This window comes from Trichosurus vulpecula (assembly GCF_011100635.1).
Source record: "Trichosurus vulpecula isolate mTriVul1 chromosome X unlocalized genomic scaffold, mTriVul1.pri SUPER_X_unloc_2, whole genome shotgun sequence".
In the NCBI taxonomy this organism is placed as follows: Eukaryota; Metazoa; Chordata; class Mammalia; order Diprotodontia; family Phalangeridae; genus Trichosurus; species Trichosurus vulpecula.
The window spans coordinates 1848559-1874900 of NW_023494378.1; the positions used below are offsets into that span (position 1 = coordinate 1848559).

The 26342-nt window shown below is 43.6% G+C and overlaps 1 protein-coding gene across 1 annotated transcript; it reads left to right on the forward strand.

The window, feature by feature from the left end:
- Window positions 1–25: 25 nt before the first annotated feature.
- BRCC3 (BRCA1/BRCA2-containing complex subunit 3) lies at window positions 26–26342 on the forward strand (the record flags this gene model as incomplete). Its single annotated transcript, XM_036740559.1, is given in 6 exon segments — window positions 26–224; window positions 2244–2363; window positions 12621–12708; window positions 15025–15113; window positions 21693–21748; window positions 26211–26342. Coding segments are annotated over 6 exon segments (590 nt in total), but the record flags the coding sequence as incomplete, so codon positions are not given.

A 26342-nucleotide genomic window follows, 5' to 3' on the forward strand; every position in this document is an offset into this window, starting at 1 on the left:
AGAGCTCTGCGGGTCACGACCGGCTGCTCTGGCACTCAGGGACTAGTGGCGGGTTGGGCACGCGAACGCCTCGGTAATAAAGGGGGCGGGCTACCGGCGCGCGCCGGGGCCAATCCAAGATGGCCGTTCTAGCGGTGCACCTCCAGTCGGACGCCTTTTTGGTAGCCCTCAACCATGCCCTGAGCACCGAAAAGGAGGAGGTCATGGGACTATGCCTCGGCGAGGTGAGGGGCTCCAGCCTTTGGGCAGCTCCGGGTGGCCATTTGGCCGGCCCTTCGGCCCTCCGGCTGCCCCGGCCCCCCCCACCCCCGCAGGGTGGGGCAGCCCGGCCGGGGGGGGGCAAGGGGGGGCAGCCAAGGGGGGGGCGGGGGGGGCAGCGGTCCCCGACGGGGGTGGGGAGGGGGTAGCCGAAGATCCGTCTGGTATGGGGGGGGCGGCGCCGGGCCGGCCCAACCTTCGCCCGCTCCCGCCCCCCCCACCGGCGCAGTGGGACAGCCTGGTCTGGGGTGGGGGTGGGGGCGCGGCCGGAGGTCAGGACGGCGGGGTGGGGGGACAAGGGGGACGGGGACGGATTGCTTGAAGGTCCAGCCGAAGGGGATTGGGCCGGGCGGGGGCAGCCGAAGGTTCGGCCTGCGGACGCCGGCCCCCCGCTGGGCCGGGTCGGCCCGGCCTCATTTTTCTCCCCTCCCCCCCATCCCCAGCGGGGTGGGGCGGCCTGGCCTGGCTGGCTAGGGCTTCCGTAGGTTGGGCCAGCTGGGGGTGGGGGCGGCGACGGCGACGGTGCTAGCCGGACCTTGCCAAGCCCCCCACCCCGTGGCCCGGGGCGGCGGGGGGGAGCGGTGCCGCGCCGGGATGGGATGCCAGGGGGCTGAGCCCCCCCTTGCTGCAGGGTGGGGGCGCAGCACCCCTATACTCACAACTCTCACTGAGCCCGACACCTAGGCCAGCCTTGCGGGAGGGGGAGGATTAGCTGGTGAGGTGGGAGCTGCTGGCCTCCGATCCCCCTCCTCTCGCTCTCCCCCTCCCCTCTCCTCTTCCCCTCCTCTCGCTCTCCCCCTCCCCTCTCCTTTCCTCTTGCTCTCCCCCTCCCCTCTCCTTTCCTCCTGATCCCATCTCACTCCCCTTTCGTTCCCCTCTTCTTTCTATCCCATCCCATAGATGGCTGCTCAGGTGTCTAAGTGTATATAAGGAAAAGCTCTCCTGAGAAATAAGGAAAACGAAGAATAAACAATCAATACAATAAACAATCAAAAGAATTTTTTCCTTTTTCAAAACGTTCATTGATGTTATATTAAAATTATTTTGGGGTCTCTTTAAAAATCATTCATTAAGTGCCTACTTTGAGCTAGGCATTTGAATACGGAATACAGAAGTGAGATAAACAGACCTTAACTCATAATCTTTTGGAGTAGTTGTATTACATGATAATATTCACTAAATACTACTATATTACTCCTTAAAAAACCCTTCAGTCAGCCCCCATTCTCCCCTGCTTTAAGTCCAAACTCCTTAGTCTGACATTTGAGGGCTCTGCTGTCTGTCCTTAACCAACAGGTTTAACCCAATTTCCCTAATTCAGTGATTTCCACTGCCCTGATCATCCCTTTAGCCCCAAACTGAATTCCCCCAGGCTGCTTCCTCTGCAGCCCGGCATCCTTAAGTACTCTCCACGTTCTTGGGGCTCAGCTCATATTCATTCTGTCCCTGATGATCGGTGCCTTCTGAATTTCCCACAATGTTTATTCTATGGCAGGGGCTCTTAACCAAGGTATGGGACTTTTTTAAAAAAAACAAAAGGTTGAACATAAACATATTTGGATAGCTATTTCAATAAAATTGGGTTTTTTTTGTAATCTTGTGTATTTAAAAACATGATTCTGAGAAGAGGTCTGTAGGCTTTCACTAGCTAGCCAGACCATTTCATGACACTGAGGTGAAAGCCCCTGTCCCTTGGGATTCTCTTTTCATGTGTTTTTTCAAGTCAGTGACCCTGTTAGACTCTGGCATTTCATTCTTGTTTAATGTAAATCATTGAATTCAAAGTTCACCTAATTAACCCACTACTTAATCCTACCACCGCCAAAGCACACATCATCATGGATACTTACTTGGTAAATGTTTCTTGATAGGTTGATTCTTCCTTCATCTGAATAGGCTCAGTATTTTTTTCTTCTGATGGTATAAGTTGTAATTTTATCGTTGGAAGTAATGGAGCTCATGACTGCCTTTGGGCTTTTCTCTAGGTCGACACCACCAAGGTTGTTCACATCCACTCTGTCATCGTTCTGAGACGTTCAGATAAGAGGAAGGATCGGGTGGAGATTTCTCCCGAACAGCTTTCTGCTGCTTCTCTGGAAGCAGAAATATCCTTTGGGGGGCAGCTGTAGCCAAGGGGGTTCAGAGTGGCTAACATCAGGACACAGAAAGGGGAATCTTCTTTTTTTGCAGGGTCTGAAGATCCCAGGGTCAGATCTTATCACAAGGAACCTCAGCTGAATGCTCACCCTCTTAAGATTCCATTTGAGTATAGTGAGCATGGGAAGAGCTAAGAGCATGCCATAGTACATGGCATGAGAACTAGTGACCATGCGGGCTTTTAGGGAAGCCCCTGAGTTAGTCCGTGGTGATTGCTGCTGAGAACCACCTGGGTAGATTCTTCAAGTGACCCTGACCACTGCTGTCAGCTGGAACCCCCTAAATTGTACTTGGGGATTTTTAAAGAATTCATGACTTGGCTGTCAGTTGTTTTACTGCTCCAGAGGAAGGGGGTAAAAGACATTAATGAGGAAAGAGCATGGAAAAGAATGATCAGAATCCTAGCAACTAGAGATAGATATGACTGGTAAGCTAGAAGTAAAATTTTTTTAATGGAAAAATGGCCCACATTTGAAGTCAATTTGTTTAAAAACATATGAATGGATCACACACACAACATATCTGTACACACGCACTGCATATACATATATCTGAAAATTCTCTCTCTGCTCAGATTGTCCAACCTAGAGTACTCTATTTGATTCTCTCCTTCGTGTTTTAGGAAAAAGAGAAAAATTCTGTTCCCATAAGAGTAAAACAGGCAGTATCAGAACAATTCTGCCTCTGACATAGATCGGTTCCATGATCTTGGACAGATCGCTTGGCCTACTTCCAGTACCCCAGACTAGAAGTCACGAAACTGATCTTGTTGGTAGAGGGTCTCATAGGGAACTCCCTAGCCAAGTGAAATCCCAGATCTAGTTAAAAGCAAAAGAAGTGGAAGAGGGAGATGGGTTGTAGTTTGATCTTAATGACCTCAGTGGTGTCATGGAACTTTAGAGTTGGGTGGGCCTTTAAAAGCATTATGAACTCTCTTCTACAGCATACCTGTCATATTCATCCTCTGCTGAGAAAGGTTAAGAACAGAGTGGGAGGAAAGTGGAGGCACCTATTATAGGCAACCTTAAGGAGAGCCACAAAAGGGAGAAAGGATAAGGGACGGTAGTGGGGATACGTAGATCAAGTGAGGATTTTTTGAGACATGGGCACTTTTGTAGGCAGTAGGGAAGCAGCCAGGAGATGGGGAGAGATTGTTCAGCAGCTTGTGTGTAGGAGCAAATGGGCAGAATGGTGGGAGTGATCCTAGGCTGAGGCTTGGCTGGGAGTAATCAGAGATAAGGGCTTGAGAGACTTGGGGGAGGCTGGGGTAGACTTGAATTTGTTTATGAAGGAGTTGAGTCAGGATGGGCAGAAGAGGAGAGAGTGGCTTGAGTGGCTAATGCAGGAGTGATGGCCTGGAAGAGATTTGAGGGGTCAAGGGATGAGAGGTCACAGTTCAGACAAAGAGTTGTGTTTGGTAAGGAAAGGTGAAAAGCCAGTAGATTATTGTTAGATAAGGGGATTTCAGAATTCCTGAAAACAGAGGTAGTACATTTATGGGTGATGGCGAGATGAAGGGTATGAACCTCTTTGTATGTGGCTGAGGTAGGGTGGAAGAGGAGGTCACTTCTTCCATAATTTGTCATTTTCTGGTTTTTTGTTAATTTTGCCAATCTGATGGACATGAGGTAGATCCTCAGAGTTGCTTAATTTGTATTTCTGCAGTTATTAGTGATTTCGATAATTTTTCCATGGTTCTCAATAGCTTGGATTTCTTCTCTTGCAAACTGCTCGTTCATATCCTCTGCTCGTTTATTAATTTATTAATGAACAACTTTTATTCAGTTTCTATATATATATATATATATATATATATATATATAGATATACATACATACATATATATATCTGGAAAATGAGACCATTATCAGAGAAATTTGCTGCAAAGATTTTTTTTCCCTGTTAAATGTTTCCATTCTAATCATAGCTGCCTTGGATTTATTTGTGCCAAAACTCAATTTTAATGAATCAAAATCATCCATTTTGTTTTTTGCAATTATACCTCTTTTTTGAGATCTGCTACTACTAGGCTCCCTTCCTACTTTTTTTTGTCATGGTTTCTCTTGAAATTTTTTATCCTTTGTTCCTTCAAATCAATTTCGTTTTTATTTTTTTCACTACTGAAGTAATCCTTTGATTTGCATGGCACTGAACAAGTTAATTTAAGTAGCAGTATCATCATTATGTTAGTTTGACCTGTTGTTGTTCAGTTGTTTCAGCTGTGACTGACTCTTCCTTGACCCCATTTGGGATTTTTCTAGGCAAAGATACTGGAGTGGTTTGCCATTCCCTTCTCTAGCTCATTTTACAAATGAGGAAACTGAGGCAAACAGATAACCAACTTGCCTAGGGTCACACAGCTAGTAAGTGTTTGAAGTCAAATTTGAATTCAAGTCTTTCTGACTCCAGGCCTGGCACTCCCTTCACTGTGCCACCTAGCTGCCCTGTCTGGGCCTAGATATGAGCAATGAAAATTTTCCAATATTTAAGTCAGTCATTATCTCTGTAAACAGTTATATTCCTATAGTTCTTGGGTGTGTGTTGATAGGTAGATTCCCAGGTACTTTATGCATTCTGTAATTATTTTAAATGAAATTTCTCTTTCTGTCTCTTCTGGATGCATATTTTTGGTAAAAAAAAAATGCCGATGATTTATGTGGATTTTTTTTATAGCCTTCACATTTGCTAAATTTGTCATCTTGATTAAGTTTTACTTGACTCTGTAGGATTCTCTAAGTATATTATCACCAGAAGTGATCATTTAGGTTTTTTTTTTTATTTGTATCTGCTTATTCTCTCAATTCCATGTTCTGTTCTTATTGCTATTGCTAACATTTCTAGCTCAGTAACATATAAAAGTCCTGGCAGTCCTGCTCTTGATCTTATTGGAAAGGCCTCTAGTTTATCCTCATTACATATGATGGTGCAACTTGTTTATTGGGTTTGTATTATTTACCATGGAAAGGGCCATTTATACCTGTATTTTCGTGTGTGTGTGTGTGTGTGTGTGTGTGTGTGTGTGTGTGTGTGTGTTAACAGAAATGGATGTTATATTTTGTTTGGGGAGAGCTGAGTTTGAATCCTGCTTTAGACAATCCCTAGCTCTGTGACCCTAGACCAGTTAGTCACTTGAACCTTCTGTGCCTCACTTGCCTCCTCTGTAAAATGGGGATAGCACCTATTTCCCAGGGTTGTCATGAAGATAAAACAAGATAATCTTTGTAAAGTGCCCTGTGAAACCTATATATAAATGTCATAAAATACTAGTTATTATTATTATTATTAATGTGGTCTGTTATGTTTGTAGGTTTCCTAGTATTTAACCAACCTCACATTCCTGGTAGTCAGCCTGATCATAGCGTAGGATTTCTTTGATGTGTTGCTGTAATCGCTTCGCTAATATTTTAAACATTCATTTTTTTTTAGAATTTCGAGTTCCACGTTCTCTCCCTTTCTTCTCCCACCTTGCTGAGAAGACAGCAGTAGGATATCAGTTATGCACGTGAAGTCATTTTGCTAATATTTTATCTAAAATATTTGCATCATCGTTCATTTGGGATATTGGTCCGTCATCAGTTTAACGTGCTATTTGCCTGCTGCTCTGCATTCATCACATTTGTTGTTTCTTATAGCACAGTAATATCCCATGACATTTGTGTAGCACAGTTTGTTGAGCCACTGACCAATCAATCACTTTCCAGTTCTTTGATAGCAGAAAAGATGTTGCTAGAAATATTTGGGTGTATGCGGGGACATTCTTTTTTCCAGTGACCTCTTTGGGGTGTAAGCCTAGTCATGAACTCTCTGAGTCAAAGGGTATGGATATTTTAGTCACTTTGTTTGCATCATTCCAAATTGCTTTCCATCAATAAGCATTTATTAATCACCTATCCCATGCCAGGCACTGTGCTAAAGCTCTAAAGATACCAAGACAAAGATAAAACAATTCCTGCCCTTGAGGAATTTATATTCCTTCGGGGAGGGAATAGAACATTTACGCATACAATGAAATGCAGGGTGATTTGGGGCAAGTAGGGAGCCAGGAGCAGTTGACAGGATTAGGGAGAGCCTTATGTAGCAGTTGACACTTGAGTTGAGCTTTGGAGGAATACAGATTTTAACAGGTGGAGGTGAGGAAGAAGTGCATTCCAGACATAGGTAGCACAGCCTATGCAAAGGGATGTAGAAAGGAGATAATTTCTTTAAATTTTCAACTCACTTTTTATGTTCGTTTTATTATTATGTTTTATAATTATATATAATAATTATAAATTGTTGTTATTTTATTATGAGTTTTTATTTATTTTTTAATTGGCCAATATCCACCTTCTCTCCTCCCCCTTCCCCCACCAGAATTTCCCAGCCCCACTGAGAACATAAGAAAAACCACACCCATTATACATGTGTCTAGCCAATCAAAACAAAATTCTGCCTTGGTCAGTCCAAAAAACTGGCTCCATGTGCACTCTCAAGAGATGGGGAGCATGTTCCATTTGTCTTCTGAGTCCTGCTTGGTTGTTCCACTGTTAAGAGTTCAGCACAACAGTATTGTATCATATTTTCTATCATAATTTGTTCATCTATTCCCCAATTTATGGGCACCCTCTCAGATTCCTATTCTTTGTCACCTCAAAAAGAGCTACAAATATTTTTGTATATCCTTAGGGTTTATTTTGTTTCTGACTTAGGACCTGTTTAGGACTCCCTGAATCTTCTCTCCCTCTAAATCATTCTCTTCTCTTTCCCTTTCCCTCCTGTTTCCCTACTGAGTGAAATTTATTTCTGTACCTAACTCTCTGTGTGTGTGTGTGTATGTGTATGTATGTATTCCGTCTTTTGATGAGTTTGAATGAGAATGAGGTTCAAATGTCAGTTACTCCCTCCAATCCCCATCTCCTTATTTGAATAGATGTCTACTTGTATAACCTCATTATATAAAAATAATTATCCCTAGCCTCCCTTTCCTACATTCCCTCCCCACCCCCCCAAAAAAAGTGTATTCCTCTTTCCCTGGCCATTCCTCAAATCAAGACATAACAGAAGCCAGAAGCATACTTGGGCCTTGTCTCATTGAGCTCCCTCTATGGTCCCTGGGAATCCCAAATGAATCATTTCCTCATATTTGAATGTAAGCAGTTTATCCTCAGTTAGCCCTTTATTATCATTCATTCATATTTACTTCTGTATGCTTCTCTTGAGTCCTGTGTTTGTATTTCAAAGTTTCTCCTCAACTCTGGTCTTTTCATCAGGAATGCTTGGAAGTCTTTTGTTTCATTAAAGGTCCATCCCACCCTCCCCTCCCCTCCCCCATATACTCAGTTTTGCTGGGTAAATTATTCTTGGCTGTAAACCCATATTCTTTGCTTTTTGGAATTTCATATTCCAGGTTCTCTGCTCCTTTACAGTGATGGCTGCTCCTAATTGTGGCTCCTTGGTACATGGACTTGTTCTTTCTGGCTGTTTGCAGTATTTTTTTTTCCTTTGACCTGGAAACTCTGGCATTTAGCTATGATGTTCCTATGAATTTTCTTTTGTGATTTCTTTCAGGAGGTGACTGGTGAATTGTCTTTCCTTTTTGCCCTCTGTTTCTAAGAGATCCGAGCATATGTTTTCTTGGCATATGATGCCTAGGCTCTTTTTGTGGTCATGATGTTCAGTTAGTCTAATGATTCTTATGTTTTTTTCCCCTCAATCTATTCTTCAGGTCAGCTGTTTTTGCTATGGAGATACCTTACCCTTTATTCTATTTTTTCAGGTTTTTGCTTTTGTTTTAATTTTTCTTGTTGCCTCATAGAGTCATTGTTACCCGGGTACGTTTTCTATGCGTCTTGGTCAAGCTCTTAATCCTATTTCCATAGCTCTCATTTCTTTTCCCATTTTTTCCTCCAGCATTGACATTCCATTTATAAAAACATTTTTTAAAAACTCCTTTCTCTTAAACTCTTGCTTCATCTCTCCCAGGAACATTTGAGTCTGTGCCCAAGCTGTGTTTTTTTTTTTCTGGGCCTTTGTTTGTAGCTGTTTTGGAGCCCTTCTCTTGTGGGTCTATATCTTGAGCTTTCCTGCCACTATAATCACCCATTAAGATGGGATTTTTTTGGAGGGGGGGATTCTTTTTTTGTTTTCTATTTTTGTAGCCTACTTCATGACTTCAGACTTGATGTTAGGCCTGGGAACTTCTGGAGGGAAGACCTAGGCTGGTCCTCTTGCTGCTCTTTTGGGTGTATTGAGTGTTGTTTTGTTCTGGGATCTCAGGACCAGCTTGGGCTGGGGACTTGCCAGCTTTCAGTGCTCCCAAAGGGGTCTGATCCAGGGCAAAATCTGATTGCTGTCCCCCTGGTCTGAGTTCTACAACTTCCTGACCTAGTTCTGAACAAGAGACTTGCTGAGGGCTTAGTGACTGCCAGCCAGCTAGAAAGCTCTATTGGTTAAGAGTGATGGAATTGTAGGCTCCCCTTTGGTTTGGGATTCCTACTCTGGTTATTTGTCTGCAGGCTGGATGCTGGAAGTGAGATTCTGGGGCCTGAGCCACACCACTGCTGCTGCTGCCTTCTAGATTTCATCCTTTCTCCATATGCTGCCTATGGCCTCCCTTTCCAGGAACATCATTCCTCTACACAGATTCCCTTCTCAGCCAATCCCAGATCTGTGACTCAGACTTGGGTAATGGGAGCCAAAGCTGCCATTTTGCACCTGTCTCCACTGCAGTGCCCTGGTATAGGTCTGAAATTTCCTCCCTTCCTGGGTGTTGGAATTCTTCTCTCCTGGTGTACACCTGGCCCAACGCCAGTCCTAGTGTCTAAAGCCCTTTCTGCCTGTTTCCCTCTGCTGATCTGGGCTAGACGGAGGACTCACTGACTTTTTTATATTTTGCCAGGATCAGGATTTGGTCTGGTGCATGTTTTAGATTTGTTTGGAGGAGTGTGTGGAAGGGATCTCACCCCTCTGCTTCCTCCAAGTCTTTCTTCTTGGATCTGCACTCTCCAAGTAATAGCATTTGTAAGGAATGACTATTAAGACAGCTGGACCATAGAGCATGCGAAGGGGAGTAATATATAATAAATTTAGAAAGATAAATTGGAGCTGGGTTAGGAGGGGCTTTAAATGCCAAAACACCTAGATTATATTTGATTGTGTATGTGAAACTGGAGCTCCCTGAGCAGGGGAGAGTGACATGGGCAGGCCCATGCTTTGGAAATATCACTTTGACGGTTGTGAGGAAGAGCACAGATTGTGTGTGTGGGGGGGGGGGGGCATGCTGGAGCCACAGAGCCCAGATAGGAAGCTGTTATAGTAGTCTGGGCAAGAGGTCTTGAGGGCCTGAACCTAGATGGTGACTGTGTGTGAGCAGAGCCAGGGGATGGGTATGTGAAATGTGGATGTGGCAACAGGCTAGAATCTGAGAGATGAGTTGGGGATGATGTTGAGTCTGGGAACCTTCATGTCTAGAATGGTGATGAGTACTGATAGAAATGAAGAAACCGGGAAGAGGAATGTTTTTGAGGTGGGGAAGATAATGAATTCTGTTTTAGACATGGTGAATTTGAGATGTGTTCAAAATATCCAGTAGGCAGTTGGGTGTTGTGGGACTCTAGCACCATAGAGGTTGCATATATTGATCTGGGAGTCATCTGTCTAGAGATGATAATGGAACCCAGGAGAGTTGATGAGTTCACTAAGCTAGAATATAGAGAAAGAAGAGTAGAGGGCCCAGGACAGAGCCCAAGACATGGGAGACTGGTTGATTAGGTATAGAGCCAATCATTGGTGCATTAGATGTGAACTTGGGCTGTCAGGTGGGACTTCAGAGTTGCTTTAATTTTCATTTCTCTAACCACTAGTGATTTTGAGCATTTTTTTTCAGATGGCCATTGAGAACTTGTATTTCTTCCATTGAAAACTGCCACTGTTCCTAAGCTTCTGCTGCTTAGCTGGCTAGGGCGTTGGGGTCTTTGGATTTGGGATCCTCGAGTTTGAGTCCTGGCTTTGCCATGCATCATCTGGGTAACACTAGGTGAGCTGTCTTTGTTTCTTCATTAGGAAAATGGTGCTTTTAATTTTGGTACCATCTACCGTCGAGGCTCAGATGAAATGTTAAACTCTGATAGAGCCATAAGAATGTCACCTATTGGTAACTGAGCAGGCTTGGAAGGAAGCTCCATGAGCAGCTCCTAGATGACAAATTGGAAATGACCCTCGAGGTCGTCTAGGCCAATTCCCTAATTTCACATCCAGGGAAACAGGTGAAGTGGCACATACTGTGTCCCCCTGCTGGTAGCATGTGACAGATTTCAGGAATCAGTTGAGCCCTCTTCTCTTTTCATTTGTACCACAAATAAATATGTCCTTCTGTGTACCAAGCAGCTTGGAGCTATGGATTGGGACTCAGAGGCTCTGGCCTCGATCCTAGCTCATCTTCTTATACTTAGTTCTTAGTACCTTTGGGCATGGGAATCTCTAGGCTTCAGTTTCCTTGTATATAGAATAAGCAGTTTAGACTAGAGGACCTCTGAGGTATATCCCAGCTGAAAAGCTGAGTTCTTGGTCATATATTAATCTAGTGTGGCCAATTGAGAAGCTGGAGGAAAAAAAGGACTGACCTTTGAATACAGAGCAATAAGTTTTATTGTTTTTAGTATGTTGAATTTTTAAATTTTGATCCTGAGAATGTGATTGATTTTCTTTCTAAACTCATTCATTGCCTTTTTTTATTTTAAAGCTCTCTAGGGGCCCAGAGGAAGAGGTCTACAAGATTCGTCCCTAGACCAAAATTCTAATTTGCCATCCTCTCTAGCTATGCTTAGATCCCAGCACTCAGTCCCTCCTGTCTTCCAGGTTTTCCCAGGGTAGCCTCACTTTATGTAACCAAAGTCATACTTCTTCTGTTCTAGCATGCCTCTTCCCCTGGAGCCAACTGCTAAGTCCAGCCTCACCTGTTCAGTGCTGCTTCTGTTCAGTACACCCCTTGTTCTTCCTTCCTGGAGCCTCTTACATGTGGCAGGTAGGCAGGCAGCTAGTTTTCGAGGAACCTGGCGTCTTGGAAGCAGATGAAGAGGCAGATTAGAAAGCTGGGCCCTTCGCCTTTGCTTCTCAACCCTCCTCCGTTCAAAGACAAGAATTTAGTTCTTGGCACATGTGTTCCTGAACAGCCTTAGGATACCAAAATATTTGGGGTAGCAAAGAACTGCAAACAGATTCGGTGCCCATCATTGCAGAATGGTTGAACAGATTGTCCGAGAAACTTGGGGACACTTGTATAAGTGAGTGGAAGCAGGAAAATAATATATACAATGTCTACAACAATGTACCTGAAAAGAACACTAGAATTCAGCTTAAAGCTGTGTAATCCTAGTTACCCATCTTGGCCTTGAGGAGAGATGAAGAAATGCACCACCTTTTTTTCCTTGGAGATGTGGTTGACTATGGGTGTGAAGGGAAGTGGAGGAGGTGATCTTCCTCTGAAAACACTCTTGATTTGTCAGTGTCCTTTCAAAATTGTTTCTGGATTGATCTTAGTTAATTGGATTCAGTTATGTGCAGATTCATATTCAGTATTTGTTTGCAAAAAAACCTTGTGCTTGAAATAGTGGTGTATGACTTCTCTATATTCTCATGCTGCCTGTTAGCCATGCTACAAAAGTCAGTGCTAAATTCAAATCCTAAGTATGGTAAGTGACAGTGTTGGCAGAGATGTACAGGAGGAAGGTTAGTGGCCCTGTCCTCCTACTAGGACTTCCAGCTTTTCAAAGCACCTTACAGACATTCTCATTTGAACCTCCCAATAGCCCTGTAAGGGAAGTCCTACAAGTATTAAGCCTCCTTATACAAAGAAGGAAACTGAGACTTGGTTGGTAAATGTCTGAGATCTGGCTTCAGTCTTCCATACTCTACCTTCAGAGCGTCCACTGTATGCTCTGAGTCAATTAAGCAGCTGAGGCCAGCCAAAGAAGGCCAGAGAAGTAAATTCCTGTGAACTGGAACCCTGAGCCAAAGAATAAAAGTTGGGTATGAGTGCAAGACTCCCTTGGGCAGCAGTGATGCCAGGAAAGGCCTGGCACCTTTGGAACTGAGCCTCAGGCTGATCGAATAACTGCTACCCACCATACTGACCTGAAAGCAGATTAGACCCTGTTTAAGCTTCACACTACCATTTGCATTATGACAGATGTTTCTGCTTCTTTATAAAAAGTCCTTAACAATCCCACAGATTGGCTGAGCTGACTGGTCGCCCCATGCGAGTTGTGGGCTGGTATCATTCTCATCCCCACATAACTGTGTGGCCATCGCATGTTGGTAAGTAGTGTTTAGCCCCAGGACTTGACACGTAGTAGGTGCTTAATCAGTGTTAATTGACTGATTGATTGCATGAGAGAGAGAGACAGAGAGAGAGAAAGCAAGCTCAAGAGTGAGTGATATGGCCCCCTGAACCCCAAGGTAGCCAGCCCAAGAGGCAGCTCTGCAGGGGCATCCGAACTTTGTCTGCTTGTCTACTTGAAACACAAAACACCTGAGAAGGATACTGAGTTTTTATTTTTGACTAGACCTGGGATTTCATCAGCCAAAGTTACTCCTGCTATGGAAAGATTTCTCTTCCACTGAGCTGGAGCCAGGATGTGTCTGTCAAAAGCAGGAGACCAGCTCTCTATCAGAGGTTCATAGAAGTTCTCTAGAGACCATCAGGTCCATGGAGGCCTAATAGGCCACACAGTAGACTAGCTGTTCTTAAGGCCTACCTCCAGGGCTACTATTCTCTGATATAATTATCTGTGAATGGTGAGGAGTCATACGGTGGTCTGTCATACAGCCGACTATGAGGCTAACTGTCACATTATAACATCTGGCATCTCTAGCATTTTCAGCCTTGCCAAGGGCTTTACATAGTTTTTTTTTACTTGATCCTGACAATAACCCAGGGAGGTAGGTCCTGTTGTCATTCCCATTTTACAGATGAGGAAACTGAAGCCGAGAGGAGTGCCAGTAACTACAGAGCTGGAATTCCTATACGTAGAACCCAAGGCCTTCTGACTGTGAGGCCAGAATTTTTTCCACCTTGCCACTCGGTCTCTCCGAGCTGAATCCCTTAAGTGCTGTGGTCCCAGTGCCACATTCTCTAGCAGCTTCCTTTGTTTCCTTGGTCAGTCACACAGCTGTTCAGTCATTAGTTTTTTCAGTTATGTCTGACTTTTTGTGACTCCATTTAGGGTTTTCTTGGCCCATTTGCTTCTCCAGCTCATTTCGTAGATGATGAAATTGAAGCAAAGAGAATTAGTGACTTGCCCAGAGTCACACACCTAGTAAGTGTCTGAGGCCGAATTTGAACACAGGTCCTCCTGATTCTAGTTGTGGCACTCTATCCACTGTGCCACCTAGTTGCCTAAATCCAATTCACTTGCATGTCATGGCATCACCTGTCTGATGTCACCATCCTCTTGGAGAATGAAGGACAAATAACAACCTTGCTTTGTATATAGAAAAGTATCTGTAGCAGTTTATTGTGTACCTTTCTAAAGGATAAGTAATAGTGTATGTTACAGTGGCAGCTAGGTGGCGTAGTGAGTAGAGCACCAGCCCTGGACACAGGAGGACCTGAGTTCATATTTGGTCTCAGAACCTTGACACGTTTACTAGCTGTGTGACCTTGGGCAAGTCACTTAACCCCCATTGCCCTGCCTTCCCCCCTCCAAAAAAAACCCCAAAACAAAAAACAACCCCCCCCAAAAGTCTGTTACAATACCTGTAAAAGTGTTAACACTGGCAAAATCCCATGTGTTTTGTCATAGCTCTTTAAGTTTCATGAGATCAGGGACCTACCTAAATTCTATTTCTCCTTTAATACCTACTGTAGCATTCTGCAAACAGTAGATGTTTAACAAATGCTTATTAATTTGACAACTTTTTAAAAGCTAAAGTCAGACTACCTTTAAATAGCAGTTTTTGAATTATTTGGGGGTTTTTTTGAAAGTACTGATTTATATTTAGGTTACTTGAAAGGACAGAGGATAAAGTTTCATCATTTCATTTTAGCACTATTTTAAGATATCCACATGAAGTAGGACTCTGTGAGAGCCTTCAATTGAGCATCTGCTATAGCCTGGCAGTATTGTATCCCATCATTGAGGGTCTTCAAGAACTTTTTTTTTCATCAGGAATGCTTTAAAGTTCTTGATTTCATTAAATATCCATTTTTTCCCTTGAAGGACTATACTCCATAGAGAGTAAGCCTGTAGTAACTATAATGTTTTCAGAGACAGTATCTCCAGCCACAAGTATCTTCTCCTCTGATTGTTCTAAGGCTAGATGTGTTTCCCCAGAAAGCAAGCCCGTAGTAAATGTAATGTTTTCAGAGACAGTGTCCAGCCACAACTATCTTCTCTGTTCTTTTTTTTTTTTTTTTGGAAGGGGGAAGGTAAGGCAGTTGGGGTTAAGTGACTCACCCAAGGTCACATAGCTAGTAAGTGAGTCAAGTGTCTGAGGCCCTATTTGAACTCAGGTCCTCCTGACTCCAGGGCCCTTGCTCTACTCACTGTGCCACCTACCTGCCTCTTCAAGAACTCTCTGAGAGATTGTGGACGCACAATTATATTTTATTTGTGTCTCTGGTATTTGTAGATATTCGCACCCAAGCCATGTACCAGATGATGGATGAGAGCTTCGTGGGACTTATTTTCTCCTGTTTTGTTGAAGACAAAAACACCAAGGTAAGTGGTATATGTAGACAGAGAAAAAAATCCCTAGCAGAGTGGTTTGGAAATAAAAAAATGCTATTGTGGTAAGATTTCTTATTAAGTTTATGAGATTCAGATCTCTCCAACTCATCCATTTAAGCCTGGGCTGGTCTTGGTGAAGAGAGGTAGGTTTCCTCTAAAGGCTTTTTTCACTGAGCTGATATTATTGGGATGGGATCCTCCAGGCTGCTCAGTTAGCTTCTACCACAAAGCTTGAATGATGGAAATATCCTCAGGACTTCCTGAGCAGCTGGGATTGAAATTGAGACTAGAATGCACCTCTCTGGGTAGGAATTTTCCAAGTGACTGTGTATTTGGGACTTCACTCTTGTCCTCTGTATCCCAGTTTTATTCTGCCTTTTGGGGATGGATCTGGTGTGATCTAGACTTGTGGTTTCCCTGGTTGGGGGAATTTCTTCATATGGAAACTTCCCCCACCAGTATAGAGCAGCAGCTCACCTAGGATTTAGAGTCTTGGAGAGTTAACAGGGGCACTGATAGGTTACTGATAGGCACTGATAAATTAGATGACTTGCCTGGGATCACCCAGCCAATATGTGTACAGGTTGGGAGTTTAACCCAGCTCTCCTTGTCTCAAGGGCAATCACAGTGCATCTCATTATGGTGCTTATGGTATTTTTTTCTTTTAATTTTTTAAGTTAAATTTCTTTTAATTTAAATTTTCTTTTAAAAAATCTGCTTTTTCTCCTTCCCACCCACATATTCCACTTGAAAGAAGAACAAATCCCCACTTACAAACATGTATAGTCAAGCAAACCAATTTCTGTGTTGACCATGGCCAAAAAAGAATGTGTCTAATTCTATGCTTAGTCTTCACCTTTTTGAAAAGACGTGGGCCACACATTTCACCGTGAGTTCTCCAGAATCCAGAGTTGCCAAGATCAGCATTTCTGACTTTTCCGTAGTTGATTAGCTTTCGGTGTTGCTGATACCATATAGATTGTTTTCTAGGTTTGTCTGACTTTATTTTGTATCAGTTCATGCAGGTCTTCTCAGGTTTTTCTGAGACCATCTCCTTCACCATCTCCCATGGCACAATAGGATTCCATTGTCTTCATATATTATAACTTGTTTACCTTTTTCCCAATTGATGGGTACCAGTACCCCCTCAGTTTCCTATTCTTTGCCATCTCAAAAAGAGCTGTGAATATTTGATAAGTACTTATTTAGAATTTGTTTTGCTTAGGACTCACTTAATCTATCCTTCTTCTAATTCCCTCTTCTCCCCTTTTCCTCTTATTTTTCTGCTGAGTGAAAAAGTATTTTTGTACCTAATGTGTGTACATTCTTCCCTCCTTTGACTGGTTCAGATGAATGAGGTTCAAATGTCAGCCGCTCTCCCAACCCCTTCCTCCTTGTTTGTGTAGTCTTCTACTTGAATACCCTGATTATGTGACATAATTTTCTCTAACCTTCTTCTCCCTTTCCTTCCCTAGTATGTTGCTCTTCTCCTTTATTTCTATTCTTCTTTTAAGGTCAGTACCTAACAGAACCACTCCCAGGCCTTCTGTCTAATTAGATTCCTTCTATAACCCCTGATGACAATAGGGTTCAGAGGGGACACATGCATCATCTCCCCATTTAGAATGTAAGCAGTTTAGCATGGTTTGATCCCCTATGATTATTTTTACCTTGTTTCTCTAATGCCTGTGTTTGAACTTGAAAGTTTCTACACAGCTCTGGTCTTTTCCTCAGGAATGCTTGGAAGTCCTCTAATTAATGATCCATTTTTTCCCCTGTTGCATTTTCCTCAGTTTTGCTGGGTAAGTTATTCTTGGTCTCAAGTCCATATTATTTGCCTTCTGTAATATCATTTTCCAAGTTCTGCTCTCCTTTATCGTGGTGGCTGCTAAATTGTGGGTGATCCTGACTGCTATTCTAGCATCTCAGAGACAGGCTGGGGACCTGTAAGCTTTTAGTGTTTCCAAGGAGATCTGATTCAGGGCAAAGTCTGATTGCTGCTCACTGGGCTGAGTTCTGAAAATTCTTTGGGTTTGGATCTGAGTAGCACAGCTATGGAGTTTCAGTAGACTGCTGTTGGACTCAGGCACCATTAGCCAGATGGTTGAGATTGACAGAACTGCAAGCTCTCCTTTGGTCTGAGTTTTCAGCCCTGAGCTATTCTGCCAGAGGCTTCAGATTAGGCTAGAGGTTAGAACTGAGACTCTCCCCTGCTCCTGGGGGCTGAGCCATATAGCTACTGCTTGCTTCTAAATTTACTTCTTGTTCAGTACAGGGCCTAGGGCCTGCAACCATTCTTTACCTACGAACACCAGCCTTGGCCACAGGTCTGCTCTTTTGTCTGCCCTGGCTCTGTGTATAGGGTGTTCCTAAAGTCTGGACACATAGGCAAAAATGCATATTTTCAAGAAATGAAATGAATGAAATTTTCATATTTTGTTATTTAATATTTTAGTTTTCAACATTGATTTCCACAAGATTTTGAGTTACAAATTTTCTCCCCATTTCTACCCTCCCCCCCACTCCAAGATGGCATATACTCTGATTGCCCTGTTCCGCAGTCAGCCCTCCCTTCTGTCACCCCACTCCCACCCATCCCCTTTCCCCTTACTTTCTTGTAGGGCAGGATAGATTTCTATGCCCCATTCCTTATATATTTTGTTTCCCAGTTGCATGCAAAAACAACTTTTTTTTTGAGCATCTGCTTTTAATTAAAACTTTGAGTTCCAAATTCTCTCCCCTCTTCCCTTCTCACCTATCCTCCCTAAGAAGGCAAGCAATTCAACATAGGCCACACATGTAGCATTATGTAAAGCAGTTCCACAATAATCATGTTGTAAAAGACTAACTATATTTCCCTCTGTCCTATCCTGTCCCCCTTTATTCAATTTTCTCCCTTGACCCTGTCTCTTTTCAAAAGTGTTTGCTTTTAATTACCTTCTCCCCCATCTGCCCTCCCTTCTATCATCCCCCCTTTTTTATCTCCTTCCCCCTACTTTCCTGTGGGTTAAGATACCCAATTGAGTGTGTATGTTATTTCCTCCTCAAGTCAAATCCGATGAGAGCAAGATTCAGTCATTCCCCTTCACCTGCCCCCTCTTCCCTTCCAACAGAACTGCTTTGTGTCTTGCCACTTTTATGTGAGATAATTTACACCATTCTATCTCTCCTTTTCTCCCTCTTTCAATATATTCCTTTCTCAACCCTTAATTTTATTTTTTTAGTTATCATCCCTTCATATTCAGCTCACCCTGTGCCCTCTGTCTATATATGTGTACACACACACACACACACACACACACACACACATGTATATTCCCTTCAACTACCTTAATACTGAGAAAGGTCTCATGAATTACACATATCATCTTTCCATGTAAGAATGTAAACAAAACAGTTCAACTTTAGTAAGTCACTTATGATTTCTCTTTCTTGTTTACCTTTTCATGCTTCTCTTGATTCTTCTATTTGAAAGTCAAATTTTCTATTCAGCTCTGGCCTTTTCACTGAGAAAGCTTGAAAGTCCTCTCTTTTATTGGAAATCCATATTTTGCCTTGGAGCATGATACTCAGTTTTGCTGGGTAGGTGATTCTTGGTTTTAATCCTAGCTCCTTAGTCCTGCAGAATATCATATTCCAAGCCCTTCGATCCCTTAATGTAGAAGCTGCTTGATAATTTCTTGAAAGATAATGTCTAGGTCTTTTTTTGATCACGGCTTTCAGGTAGTCCAATAATTTTTAAATTATCTCTCCTGGATCTATTTTCCAGATCAGTGGTTTTTCTAATGAGATATTTCACATTGTCTTCCATTTTTTCATTCCTTTGGCTCTGTTTTATAATATCTTGATTTCTCATAAAGTCACTAACTTCCACTTGTTCCAATCTAATTTTTAAGGTGGTGTTTTCTTCAGTGGTCTTTTGGACCTCCTTTTCCATTTGGCTAATTCTGCCTTTCAAGGCATTCTTCTCCTCATTGGCTTTTTGGAGCTCTTTTGCCATTTGAGTTAGTCTATTTTTTAAGGTGTTATTTTCTTCACTATTTTCTGGGGTCTCCTTTAGCAAGTCATTGACTTGTTTTTCATGGTTTTTTTGCATCACTGTCATTTCTCTTCCCAATTTTTCCTCTACTTCTCTTACTTGCTTTTCCAAATCCTTTTTGAGCTCTTCCATGGCCTGAGACCAATTCATATTTTTCTTGGAGGCTTTGACATTGTTGACTTCTTCTGGCTGTATGTTTTGTTCTTCTTTGTCACCAAAGAAAGATTCCCAAGTCTGAGTCTCAGTCTGAGTCCTTTTGCGCTGCCTGGTCATGTTCCCAGCCAACTACTTGGCCTTTGAGCTTTTTGGCAGGGTATGACTGCTTGTAGAGTAGAGAGTACTTTGTCCCAAGTTTTAGGGGCTGTCCTGTTGTTTTCAGAGCTACTACTACTCCGCTGTAACCACAAGCTCTGCCACAGCAGCGCTCCTCCTCCCCCAAGAACCACCAACCAGGATTGCAACCCAGATCCAAGCAGGGCACAGCAAGAGAACCTGCCTCTGTGCCAACAAAGCGCTCCTTGCACTCTTGTCGATGCTTGATTCCTCCCACCATGTGAGCCAGGGACTAGAGAAGCAGCTGACCCTGGAGCTCTGGAAGCAGCTGCAGGAGCTTCCTGCTGCTGCCGTTGCCACTGCTACGCCAGCTCCGCCACCTGCAGGGCTGGGGCCTGGACTGCTTTCACCCCTATCCAGCAGTTTTTCCACTAACCTGCTCAGTGGTCTTTGGTGTTCATGGGTTGAGAAGTCTGGTAACTGCTCAATGATTCATGGCCCTAAGGCCTGCGCCGCCCCACTCCCAGTCTGGTCGGTCCTGGCGTGGCCCACGTTGGGCTGTGCTCTGCTCCTAGCACCATGTGATAGACCCTTCCCAGCAACCATCCAGGGTGTCCTAGGCTGGAGACCTGCTTCCCTCTGCTATTAAGTGGGTTCCGCAGCTCTAGAATTTGTTCAGAGCCATTTTTTACAGGTATTTGGAGGGATTTGGGAGAGAGCTTAAGCAAGTCCCTGCTTTCCATCCACCATCTTGGCTCAGCTCCCCAATGAATGAAATTTTCAACAACATTTTATTTAATTGGAATATTAACAAATAACATCTGCAATATGATTTCCATCATTTGTGATGCAAAAGTTGATGCGCTTTGCAAGATTCATGTGAACTTGATGCAATAACTACACATTGATGTCAACTTTTCTGTGTGTCCAGACTTTACAGACACCCTATAGTGAGGTTCAAAAGTGCCAGTTGCTACCTCTTCCTGCATCATGTACAAATTTAAGTCTCTTTGTGCTGGCACTGAGGCCCCTTTTGCTCTTATGCACAGCCTTTTCCTGTTCATAAATGTTCTCTGTGGCACACTGCTGGCCAGGCCTCCTCCCTCTCTTCCCAGTGTCCACAGACCTCCTTGTCTTCCTGGGCTGACCTGGGTCAAAAAGTGATTCACTTGGATATTTTTCTTGGATTTCACCATTAGGTTAGGCTCTCATGTGTTTTCCTGTTTGGAGGAAGTTGGTTTTTATATTTTGGGGGGTGGGGAGGTGGTACTTGCTGTTCTCCTTCCTGCTACTCTGACATATTGCATCCATGTTTATAATTTTTTAAACCAGTCTTTCCGTCTGACATACTTAGGCCTTGGGATCCTGACCTTTGTCCTTAAAGTGGAATGCCCTTGCTTTTGTCATGGGAAATGAGGTGCGGAATTAGGTTGTCTTCAGGTCCCTGCTCTACTTATTACTGGTTGTCACATCATGGGTACGTTGCTCAAAGGGAGGGAGGGATGGTCCAAATTTCTCCTCCCCCCTCCCAGGGCCATGAGCACACAGCTATGTGAGTACCATAAGCCTGGTCTCAATGTGACATGTCATCATCCCACCCGAAGGACTAAGGCTCCTAGATCTAGAACAGACAGGGCCCTCAAAGGCTGTCACATTCAACCCTGTCATTTTGTATAAGGGAAAACTGGGCCCAGGGGGGGAAAGGACTTAGCCAAGGTTATTTAGGCAGGAAATAGAGTAACCAGAATTTGAATCCAGCTTCTTCAACTCCAGATTCACTGATTTCCAGTGTGTTTTAGTTCTGAGCTTCATTATTTTCTCGCTGCCTATTTTCCTTCTTCCTCTCCTCACCCTCTCTTTCCACATGCTTTGTTTCTACTTTGGTATGTATTTCAGAAGGCAATACGGAATGGTGGACAGAGGCTCTGGCTCTGTGACTCACTGCCCATGTGACCTTGTTTGTGTCACTTGATGTCCCTTATCTATAAAAATGAAGGGTTGGACTCCATGGCCTCTGAGGGCCTTTCTTGGCTCTAGGTTTAGCTTCCTCTGTGTGTCACATCCTTGGGCCTCAGTGCTCTCATCTGTAAAATGAAGGTCTTGGGCTGGGTGGCCTTCTAGCTCTAGTTCCTGCTAGCTCTAACTCTATGAAGTTTTACTGACCTCTTTTGGGTTCTCTGGGTGTTAGGTTAATTGACTTTTTGGTAGCATTTACCCTACTTATTTTGATGCTACCTTTTTCCTATTCATTTCTCTAGACTGGCCGTATACTCTATACTTGCTTCCAGTCCATTCAGGCCCAGAAGAGCTCAGAGTAAGTATCACAGCTGTGTGTGTGTGCTTGCGCGTGTGCTTTTTTGGGCTGGTAGTTTCCATTCCATTTTTTCCTCAGGTATTCAAGGATTTCCACACTGGTATGATTCAGCCTAAGCATCTCAAGGAATGCTTTAGACTACCTTCATCCATAATCATCCCATTTGAGACATGAATTAATTAGCCTTTTCTGCAGATTGGAGATACTGGGGAGCTTGGTATCCCATAACCAGCCCAAGAACAGAACTTTGGATTTCTCATTCTAAACTTTAGAGAGGCAGCCTGGGGAAGTAGGTAAGGACCAGTTTTTGAATTCTAGACATCTGTGTAATATCAGGGACATATGGGCCATGTGACCGTGGGTAGTCACATAAACCTGGTTTTATAGCCCGTTAGGCACTGAAAGTTTCCTACCATATGAATGAGATCACAGGTCCAAACCCAAAACCTTCCCATAACATCAGTCTTGCCCTTTGCCTTAATCACTTCAGCATTTCTGGATCCTGGCCTAGCCATGCTATAAACTTGATTTCAAATTCCCAGTATTAAAACTCCAGTTTCACTCAGAGTCAACTTATTTATGAATGAACAGTTGCTATTGAGAGTGCCGTACCTTCACATGATTGTTGGGTGAATCAGCCTATTAGTAAACGTCTGGCTTTCCAGAAATGCCAATTTCCTTCCACATCTTTAGAATAAGGGACAGAGCTTCCATGGGCTTTGTCATTTGGCAGTATTGCCAAAGGCTGGGCTGTTTGCTAGGTCTGTCAGTCAAAAAGTGCTCAAGGATCTTAGAACCACAGAACTTAGGGTTGGATAGATTGGGGGGGGGTGCAATGGGGGGAGGAGATAGAATGAGAATCACCTTTTAGCATGCCTTGCCTTGTCTTCACTATATAAATGAAGCAGCTTTGGAAGTACCAAGTTACTGTGGTTTTAAAGCAGAAGGAAGACAGATGCTATATTTCAAATTTTTAGATAATAAGAATGTCAAATGTTATGTTTCTGAGTAATATTTGAGTTAGCAACATAAACTGCCTGTGCAACCAGCCCTTTTACGGTTGTTCTTACTTGTAATGGTTATTTTAGCTTCCTCTCATTAATAGTCTAGTCAGCCTTAATGTGTGTGGATTCCTTTGTCACTCTATGCTGGTGGCCTTAGGACACCAAGGAACAACGAAGGCCTTCAGTGTGCTGGCTAGCTCCTCTCTGGAGAACCCTGGGTAAAACCTGGACAAGAAGCCCTTACCTCAGGCTAAGAATGCATGGAAGGGCTGGCATCTGGCAGTGCAGGAAGCATTTGACACCAGTGAAGCCAGGGAGAGGACCAGCTTTTGAAATCATTTTCTCTTTTGAAAGCATTCATTCTTTCTGGCCCTGTGTTCAGTTCAACAACATTAAGTGACTACTGTGTGCTGAGCAGAGACAGTACAGCTAGTGGATGCCCACAGCTTGGGCATCAGAAAGCCCTTGGCTCAGCCCACCCCTGCCACTAGAGGTTGTACCTCAGGCAGCTTGCATCTGTGGAGGAAGTTAGTGAGGTTTTTGAGGAATTTGATGAATACCAACCCCTGCTTGGCCATGGGGAAGACTTAAAGGTTACATAATCTGTGATCTGCTTGGAATTTGTGTGGGGATTTGATTATCCAACCTACAATAAAAGAGACTGAGGCAGAGCTCTGAGCCAATGGCACTTTATTAAAGGGTCCATGGCCCCCTTTGATGAAGTTGCCCTCAGATCTTCATGATCTTCTGAGACTTTGTTTCTATAGTGTTTCCAAATATGCAAAAGATGCATGCTGAAATACAGAATCTCATTGGTTGATAGACCTTGCTCTTGAGGGCCAAAAAAAAAAAATGACACATCAGCAGGGGGTCACAGGTAGGGTGAAGTGTGGGACATCTCCACTGGCTAAGTGTTCATAAGATGGTTACTTACTTGTGTTGGACAAGAGAGAATGGTCCAGAGGTACAAAAATAAGTTGGGGGACTTTCCAAAACATCAAGACATCCCACCCATGCTGGGTTTGGACATGGAATTTGGAGATATCTTTGTCAGCATTCTTGTGGTTGTGCAAGTGAGCTTCATAACTTGGTAGACAAGTAGTGAACATTACATTAAAATTTGAGGCCCACTATAAGAACCTATGTCTCCCTATATGATTTATGTAATATCAAACGATTGGAATGGAGTAAGGGTCCAAATGAATTATTTCTCACATTCATAACCAATGAAGAGAATGGATCCACACAAATAAATAATGGTCATACAAAACAGTACAAAAAGGAAGCATAAACACAGTGATAAGGATCAGGGGGAGCCTTCCTAGAGGATACAATACTCTTTCTTTTAGGAACAGGTCTGCCAAAACCAGTAGTTTATTAATTTAGCACTATTCTAAATTAAAGTATTTTTAACCTATAGAGAGAAATGTCTAAACTGGTGTATGGTAATCCCTGCCATGCCCTCTGACATGTTTACCCCCAAGTGATTTGAGGTAACATTTGTAGGAATCTCAAACAAGGAAAATGCCCTCAAATGTCATTGCCCCTAGGTGGGTCATAGGGCATGAGGAAGAAGAGGATCTAAATAGGGCCACAGATAGGTTGGGTGACCACCCTTAATCCACTTCAGAAGAGGACAAGGAAAGGGTTCAAGGCTGGAGAAAATGTCATTTCCTAATATTTCCAGGGAGGTTTTGAATATGCCTCCACAGTGAGCAGGAAAGCTGAGCCTTGAGGAGAAGCCACAGTGTAGTAGAGCCTGGGAATACTTTTAAGAATAGTCACTACGTCAAAGTTTCATGTGTTCTCTAATACCTGCATTGGATTGAGTTTCTTTGGTGTATCGAATCCTGATTAATATGTGAAGTTGGTGGAAGGACAGTCAACAAGCATCTACTCTGTGCTAAACTCTGTGCATGCAAAGAAAGACAAAACCCAGTGTCTGCTCTCAAGGAGCTCGTCTAATGGGTCAGACAGCATGCAAACACCTACATGTGTAAAAGCTAGGGGCAGAATAAATTAGAAATACTCAATGGGGGAAGGTACCAGCATTAAGAGGGATTAGGAAAGGCTTTTTATAGAAAGTATAGGATTTTTAGCTGAGCCTTGAAGGAAACCAGGAGGCAGAGATAAGGAGGGAGAGCATCCGAAGCATGCCTTATAGGCTGGAGTTGGGCATGGAGTCTTTTGTCTGAGGAACAGCAGGGAGGCCAGTGGCACAAAGTTGCAGAAAGATAAGGAGAGGCCAAGTTAAGAAAGGGTTTGAACCCTTTTTGATTCCTGGAGGTGTTAGGGAGCTGCTGGAGGTTTTTGAAAGAGGTGGGGGGACTGTTCATGGCATGTGCTTTTAGGCAGATCACTTTGACACCAGAGTGGAGGATGGACTGGAAGGAGACTTGAGACTGGGTAACTGACCAGAAGGGTGTTTGGCAGGTGGGAAACTGGAAGGATGGTGGTGCTTTCAACCATGATGGGAAGAGGGGAAGTCTTGGGGGGGGTGTGTGGTGGGGATAGAGTTCAGTTTTGTACATGATGAATATAATTAGAGATAGATGCCCAGCAGGTGGTTGGAGAAGTGAAATTGTAGGTCAGCAGAGAGATTGGGGCAGGAGAAGAGAATCCTCAGCATAGAGATGGTCATTCAATCCATGGGAGCTGATGGGAGTGAAATAGGATAACGGGAACAGAGAAGAAGGCCCTGGACCAAGCCCTGAGGGACACCTACCCAGATTAGAGGGTGTGATCTGCAGGAGGAGCCAGCTGAGGCAGATAGGTGGGGGAGAGAATCTGGAGAAGGGAGTATACCCAAAGATCGCAGAGAATGAAGATGGTTGTTGAAGTTTCTCTTCAGCCTTTTCTTTTCTAGGGGAATTATTTAAGGTGTTCTTTAAATGGAACTTTTTAGCACAGGAAAGTGTATTGGGTCATTCAAATGGAAATGTGAAATGGGAGGCAGATCTGGCCCATTTGTATTTCCTGAGGACTCTAACCTAGGTCAGGGAGCTTGCTTAAGGGAACAATTAGCAATTGAAGGAGAGACTCTTAGAATTTTAAAGCTGGGTGGGAATTTGGAGATCTCCTGGTTTGGATGGACCTGCTAGAGTTAGCCCAGGACTTGCACTATGTGGGTCAGAAGGCTGGCATCCAAATAGTTTTTTCCTCACTGTGGTTGTCAGCTCGTGACCTCTATTGAGCAACTGTAGGTCAGTGGTTGAGATGAGGAGTAAACTACTAGGAAGTTTCCACACTGGCAGTTCCCATGCTTACTAAATCCTGTGATTTAGTCTGACCTCAGACTTCTTTTCTGATACTTGGCCCTGTCTGCCTTCTCTTTTGATGTTCTGTGGCCCCACAACACAGCAAAGTGATGTGGGCCCTGCACATAATAGGCATCAGCAGGTCAAAAGGCTGTTCCTGGGACTGTAGCTGAAGCTGCCTCAAATAGTTGTCTTTTACAGATATGAGAGAGTTGATATCCCGCTCCACGTTGTGCCTCAAGACACCATGGGAAAAGCGTCCCTTGAGGCAGCCATTGAATTGCCCAAGATTCTGTGCCAGGAGGAACAAGATGCCTACAGGAGGATCCACAG